Genomic DNA, 7,263 nt, shown 5'->3' with positions numbered 1-7,263 from the left:
TCAAAAATGACAGCACCCTATTGAAACTTGCGAACGAAAATTTGTTATAACGTACGTGTGTAAGACGGAGACAACACATGCGGGTGTGACGTCCTCTTAAGATTTAAGAATATTAAATATTGACTGTTTAGAGTATAATGATAACAGTAAATATAAAAAGTTTAATAATTAAGATAAATTTTATGTATTTGCAGGCTGAAACATTGAACATAAAACCACAAGTTAAAGTGAGGAGGACTATGTCATTTATACCATCTACAAAAGAACGACCAATTCATTTTTATAAATGAAAAGACTAACTATTTATTTTTTGTATTCAATTATTTATTTATTATTATTATATTTGTCTTGTATATTAAAATGTAAGTAATTTTTATAATTAAATCAGTTATACAATGAGTTACAAAATTGTATTTATATAATAAACATGAGATAAAGGAAAAGTACTTATTTGAATGTTGTATCTCTAGGACGATACGGTATACCTCTGGCCTTCATTTCTCTTACAAAATTTGGAGGTAATCGACCAGCAACAGAAATAGCATAAATGCCTTTTGTAAATCTATCTGTAAGAATAACAGTTCATTAAATATATATTTAAGTATATTTATACTTAATAATAGTTCAAAATTGAAACTTACTGATTTTTTGCCATCTAGCAACCCAACTGTCTTCAGGGCTCATAAGTGCAACCATTCTATGAATTCATAATCAAATAACATACAATTAATAAAAGTTATTTTTTAAAGTAGTGTTACAGTAGTATTGTATTACATACCCATCAAAATTTGAACTAGTACAATCATATACGTGATCACGGTTGTTTTTCAATCTCAAAAATTCATCACAATTGTCACAGCCATCAATTTCAAACTGATCAAAAGACTATAATGGAAATATATATATAAAAAAAAAATATTAAACTAATAGTTAAATCATTATGTTAAAGCTGAGGGCTTTAGGATGATTATAACTACGACAATTTAAATCATTTTACTTATCAGTTATTTTGTACAAATATTTATATATAATTATTAATTATTATTATAATAATTTGTACAAAATTTCTTTAATTTAATCATTTGACATTTTATTTCATTCATTAATTTATTATTCAATTCATAGATGAATTGAAACGCCTGAAGCCTTTTGGTATTGGATGACATTGCAGAACCCCACACCTGAATACTGTATATCTAAACTGATTGAATTATTGATTGGTATATGGTAATTGGTAAGTTTATTGGATAGAGAGAGTTTGGATTTCAAGAGTGGTCTTAGGAGGTGAAGTCTAGAGTTACCGGTTCTACGCTTAACTGCTTAAGTTTTAAGTTTGGGCTCCAGGTTAGGCGTTTATCTAGTTAGATCAAGATATTTATTTGACATTGGAATTGTTTGATTATTTAACGTAACAGCTGGTGTGTTGAGATTTCTAAGTGAAAATCTTACTTGAACAGATTTAGATTCATTAATTTTAATTTTCCACTTGTTTGCCAGCAAGTCATATTTAAATGGTTTTGAATCATATCACCGGTTGTATAGCGGTTTTTGTGATTCGTCAGCATATGTACTTAAATAATATGTATAAACGGTCTTCGTTATGTCGTGAGTGAAAATAGAGTAGAGGAAGGTAATTATTTAAGTTAAAATATTTGTGGATAATTTGTTAAGATATTTAATGATGATAAAAACGACCATAGTATTAGACAGACAGACTAAATTAGATATATTACAAAACGTATGTTCAGATACACACAACTTTTTGTTATATACCTTATTTATGAATCATAATATTTACCTTAATTAACGAACACACAAGGCATGCTCTTGCGGATCTCATATCCTTGGGAATCGAGTCGAGCGACATATTATCTATATAGATATAAAAAGACGTTAACTATTTAGTAAAAGATACTATTTAGATGTGAAATTCAATTTTTATAATAATTACTGAATTTAATCAATGCAGCTGATGAAAAAGTATTAAGTAACAATTGAAAAATACAAACCTGTAAAAGTGTTAACTGTTAAGTATTAAGTAATAAATCTAATACTATAAAATGTAAATAATAATATTATTATAATATTATTTGATCACATTATCAAGAAAAAAAATCTTCTTATCAAAATCGTCCGTGTTTCAAAGACGTTCTAAAACAATATCATGATGTAATGACCACGGTCTTAGAATATAAGCTAAATCAGCCATGGTAATGACCATAACCATAGACATAATAATATTATTATACGCAGGACGCGGATTTAAATGCAAAATGGCATAACTGTTAAAATATTTTGAGTTTTTTTGATATTTAAAAATTACAGTTTTAGATTTTGAGCGAAGTGATGATTGTATTGATTTTACAAGTGTGTTTTTTTTACTGTCAGCAACATTTTGGGTAAGTAGTAAAAAGCGCGGATCTAGTTGGTATTTTTGGGTGGTCAAAATTGAAAAATACTTTAACCGTACTCAGCTGTACCTATTTCTTCATCCTATATTAAATAATTAACATATTATAATATAATATTAAACACATAAATTCAAGAATTCTGAATTAAGCAATAAATTAGTTACGTTGAGTATAATTAGTCCATTCTAGTCATTAAACAAAATAAGGAACAAATGCACTTTACCAACCCCCTCACGATTTTCAAATTTTTTTTCAAAAGACTTGGTTTTTTATACTTAAAACGATGGTGTAAATTTTTTTCCCGGAAACTATTATTTTAGAGGTTATAGCCTTCCAAAGTTGACGATTTTACGTTTATTCGTATGCGCGCAACACTACTATAATGTCGCGTGGATGACCATTTTTGGTTTTTTTTTGTACTTACGTATTCTAACCTGTTTAAAACGATGGTGCAATAATAATTTATCCCCGATTTGCTATGCAACACCTCCTCAAGTGGGTCACAGGGTTAAGAAAATTGCATTTTTGTTGCACCAGGTCACCGAGCGGGGTGACTCGCTCGCTGCGCTCGCTCGGACAATTAAAAACGAAATTATCCCCCGATTTGCTGTGCAAAACTACCTTGGGTAGGCTTCGGAATTAAACAAAGTTGTTAAAAAGCAATTATCTTCGCAGGTAGATGACCGGCTAATGGTTACCTATTAACTTATATTCTATATCTAAACTTACTAAACGGGTGACCTAAACTTTATCTCTATTCTAGCCGGCTTCAAAAACATTGTATTATGACATGATTCACAATATTATTCACCCAAAACTCACTATGTCCCAGAACTTGTTAAAATACGTAAAAAAAATTAAAATTTGTTATAGCGCTGCGCGTGGCAGTCAAGTAGCGTTGCGCGCATGCGCATTAACGTAAAATTGTAAATTTTAGAAGGCTATAACTTCTAAAATAATAGTTTCCGGAAATTTACACCATCGTTTTAAGCATAAAAAACAAGTCTTTTGAAAAAAAAAAATTGAAAATCGTGAGGGGGTTGGTAAAGTGCACTTTAGCCCAGAATAATATGTATTTGCTACAAAATCAAATTTAAATAGGTTAAGATATATTACCCAGACAGCATTTTGTAATGATAATATTATAAGAGTATTATAATAACGTTATACTAATATTATTTGTTATTATAATGTTATAAAAATATTATTAAACAAAAAATTGCTGTCTGGGTACTGTCGATTTTTTTCTCATATTGCAATATTATTGCATGAATAAATATGAGTTTTTAAATTTTTAAATATAATCTCAACAATTTCAAGAGTTTAAGAAAATAATTTGTCGAATTTTGTATTTTGAAGTAAATATTAATTTTTAAATGTTTAAATATAATTTCAACAATTTCACCAGCTTAAGAAAACGTCGAATTTTGTATTTTTTAGTGATGTAGAATATTGGATGAACGGTTCTTTAGTAAAATGTTGAGTATCATAATTATATTATAACTTTAAATTGGTTGTAGGTATATAGGTAATATATTTATATTTTATATAGTAACTATATAAAAACAGAAAAGGAAGTATATAGATTATGTAAGGGTTGTGAAACTTGAATCTGGGACGTATTATCTTGTGTAAGTAGGCCTGACTCTTATACGTGTTCACAGTTCACCAGAGTGGTTGAAGAGCTAAAAAAAAACGAATAAAAAAATAAAAATTAGCTACCATTCTTATAATATATCACTTTTAAGTTTTAGTTTATAAAAATCAAAAATGATTCCTCATATTTTAAAATATTTAACACGTTTAATTTAGGTTATATAAAAGTTATTATTTATTTTATTTGTATCTAATATTAATTTATTATATTATATTATATTATAATAGTATTGTACCATAACCTATAGTAGAGTTAAAAATACGAATTAGCACGAATAAAACAATTTGTTGTTTAAAAGTAAAAAAATCAATGATTTTCATTATAAATATAATATTTTTTATAAATTTCAATAATTATTGTGTCAATTCCACTATCGGAAATTTTATTAAAATTCTTAATTTTTAATTTATATCTATTAACGAGTAAGTTTACCTGTAATGATTTTATAGTTTTATTAAAAACAAATGCTAATTTCATTAGTTAGGTTAGGTTTATACGTAAGATGAGAAAGTTGTGTACTGTGTAAAGAAACACTGAAAAATGTTTACATTAGTAAAATTGAATTCATAAAGTTATTGCATTATTCAGTAATTGATCAAATATTAAGATTTATATAATAATTATTTTTATGCAAACTATAAATAAATTATTGAATTTGTAAATTATGTTGAACCTGTAGCCTGTTGGTATACATTTTTTTTTTACTCGTTACTCTTTTACACTCTGGTATGCTATATTATAATACATATTTTAAAATTTGAACACCAGTATGTAGTAGATGTGGCGATGCGGGCATGTATAATTTACTGTCGAAAACGGTAGGAAAATCAGACGACGAAATGGGGCAGACGTTCTGAAAATAATGTTAAAATAATAAAGAGCATGTTTCTCTTAGTTAGTACATAATTTAGTTGATTATTATTCAATGGTGTGTAAACGCTCGAAGGCAAACAATGGCGGTTCAATTTTAATTATTAATTTTGCAAGATGTTGCATTGCCCGTACGCCGGAAACAATGCAAAGCTAAAGGCAAGGGCCTTATTATACAATTCTCTACTAGGTACCTAAAAACATGTATCCATAAAAAATATAACACATAATAATACCTATGTAACAAGTCAGAGTACCATTCTGGATTCACGTAATCTGTTTTTATTGCATTAATCATGTTTTAATTTTTTCGATAAACTTCAAAATAGTAGTTATATTAAAAACACGAATATATCATACGTATTTCCTTTTAAGAAATATACATAAAATAGTATTTACATGAATACTATAATAATAGATGTATAAATATGTTTATATGTGTACCTACGTCCTACTTGTTTAGATGTTTTAATATAGAAAATAGGAGATATAATATAATACAATATAATATTATTATAATATCCTTACAATAAGGGAGCACTGTATATTTATAAACCTTTCAACAGATTATAGGTGAACAGCTGAACATTAACGATATAAATTAAAATATCTGAAGTAAAGCCATGATTTTAGATTCTGAGTAGAACGATGAATGTATTGATTTTACAATGATGTGTGTTTTTTTTTTAATTTTTAATTTTTGTGTCTATGTACACGATAAGTAGTCGAAATAATGCTTCGATTTTCAACTTCAGTATCTTGTTCGAAGGGAAAGTAAATATTGTTGATGCTTTGAGGTGGTCAACATTTAAAATTGCCAATAGTTTTCAAAAGCACCGGGAAAAACAACATAAAAATTATGGATAAACGGGAATTTTTCACAAAATTGAATTTGGTTTTTGGTGTAACTTTAAACAAAATGACCGTAGATACATGAAATTTTGACTGAATGTTTATATTAGCATTTTCTATACACCATAACATTTTAAAAATATTTTGACTTATTTTGAGCTCTTTACGGACATTCTCAGTTCTTAGTCACGGTTTTTATTTATAAGCATTTAAAGTTCAAAAATTGACATAATATGGAAAAATCACGAAAATTAGCAAATTATTTTGAGTTAAGAATTCGTAAAAATTTTTCTTTTTAAATCTAAGATTTTAAAATGTAATACAAGATTCCTTATAAGATTATCTACCTTTATCAAACAAAAAATATCTATAAGAAAGTCAAATTACATTTTTATGATCGTTTGAAATTCGTATTTTTACAACATTTGATATTCACTCGATTTCTCATGTAACGATTTTTTTATTTTGTTGTAATTAAAAAACGAATGACTGTAGATACTTGAAAATTTCACTGAATGTTTATATTAGTATTTTCTATGAAATTTTGAAAATAATTTGACACTTTTTGAGCTGTTTACGGACATTGTCAGTTTTCATTTTTTTTTAGTTTTTTTCCTAAAAATATCAATAAAGTTTTATCTGTTGAACCAAAAAGTGTAAAAATTTAATACAAGGCTCCTGATATATTGTTACAATAGAAGTTGAAAAATATTAAAAATACATAGGCACAATTTTTTTTGATAAGCATCTAAAGATCGAATTTCGACAAAATTTATCAAATTTAAAATTGAATAATTATTTCGTAGTTAAAAATTTATAAAATGTTCAATTTTTATATCTAAGGATTAAAAATGTAAAACAAGATTCCACCTAAGTAGTTAATTCTGTTACCGAAAAATCTAAAAAATACATAAGCACAATTTATTTTTATTGTCATTTTAAGCTCAAATTTGGACGAAATCACAATATATTAAAAAACCTGGAATACCTAACTATTTTAGTTATTTTGTTGTGATTGTATATTATTGAAACTTCTAAACTATACTATTATATATCTATGATAGTACCACGATTTGTTGTTGATGTATAACGCGTTATAAGTACCTAATGGATATTGTGATATGATTAATTTGGAATTTATTATAGATACCTATTATTGGTTAATTTTTTTTTTAATACCATAGATAAGTATATAAGATACCTTATACCTAGACTGACATACCGTCTCCGCTCAGAATCGTTTTTCTTATACAGTGATATTATATCATTGAATTCAAATTTAATACTATTATACAGTGACCCACTTGTAACCTACTGTACAGCAGAGCGACATCCACTTACCCACCTTTTTTGATTTGTTAGTCTATCTATTATAAGCAGTGCTCGAATTGGGAATTATTAAGTGGAGGAGCTCAATCCAACAATTTAAAAACTGCGTTCCAAGTGCAAAATTATTCAACGCAGACTCGTGGG

The 7,263-nt window shown here is 27.0% G+C and overlaps 2 protein-coding genes across 3 annotated transcripts in view; one reads left to right on the top strand and one right to left on the bottom strand.

The window, feature by feature from the left end:
• Nucleotides 1-303, top strand: part of LOC100169581 (differentially expressed in FDCP 6 homolog) — a 6,959-nt gene extending 6,656 nt beyond the window's left edge. Inside the window, exon 12 of the mRNA XM_008188408.3 lies at nucleotides 195-303. The gene's annotated coding sequence lies outside the window, so the exon portion shown is untranslated. The remainder of the gene's footprint in view (nucleotides 1-194) is intronic.
• Nucleotides 304-317: 14 nt separating this feature from the next.
• Nucleotides 318-2,081, bottom strand: LOC100164797 (transcription elongation factor SPT4). 2 transcript variants are annotated; one of them, XM_008188409.3, is made up of 5 exons: nucleotides 2,010-2,081; nucleotides 1,799-1,872; nucleotides 779-885; nucleotides 642-697; nucleotides 318-566 (listed from the first exon to the last, which is right to left on the bottom strand). In XM_008188409.3, exons 2-5 carry the CDS (start codon nucleotides 1,865-1,867, stop codon nucleotides 448-450), a joined length of 351 nt encoding a protein of 116 aa, XP_008186631.1. In that variant the 5' UTR covers nucleotides 1,868-1,872; nucleotides 2,010-2,081; the 3' UTR covers nucleotides 318-447. The 2 variants fall into 2 exon arrangements, with proteins under 2 accessions (XP_008186631.1, XP_008186632.1); XM_008188410.3 differs by having other exon boundaries at nucleotides 1,952-2,060.
• Between the last annotated feature and the right edge of the window lie 5,182 nt (nucleotides 2,082-7,263).

This window comes from Acyrthosiphon pisum, chromosome A3, assembly GCF_005508785.2.
Source record: "Acyrthosiphon pisum isolate AL4f chromosome A3, pea_aphid_22Mar2018_4r6ur, whole genome shotgun sequence".
Lineage (NCBI taxonomy): Eukaryota > Metazoa > Arthropoda > Insecta > Hemiptera > Aphididae > Acyrthosiphon > Acyrthosiphon pisum.
The sequence above is the reverse complement of the archived record's forward strand: the minus strand, read 5'-3'. Positions and strand labels throughout refer to the sequence as shown.

Coding starts and splice junctions, on each gene's coding strand:
- LOC100164797 (XM_008188409.3), bottom strand. CDS start 1,867: ATGTCGCTCGACTCGATTCCCAAGGATATGAGATCCGCAAGAGCATGC. Junction 698..778: donor ACTAGTTCAAATTTTGATGG/GTATGTAATACA, acceptor ATGAATTCATAG/AATGGTTGCACTTATGAGCC. Junction 567..641: donor TGCTAGATGGCAAAAAATCA/GTAAGTTTCAAT, acceptor TTATTCTTACAG/ATAGATTTACAAAAGGCATT.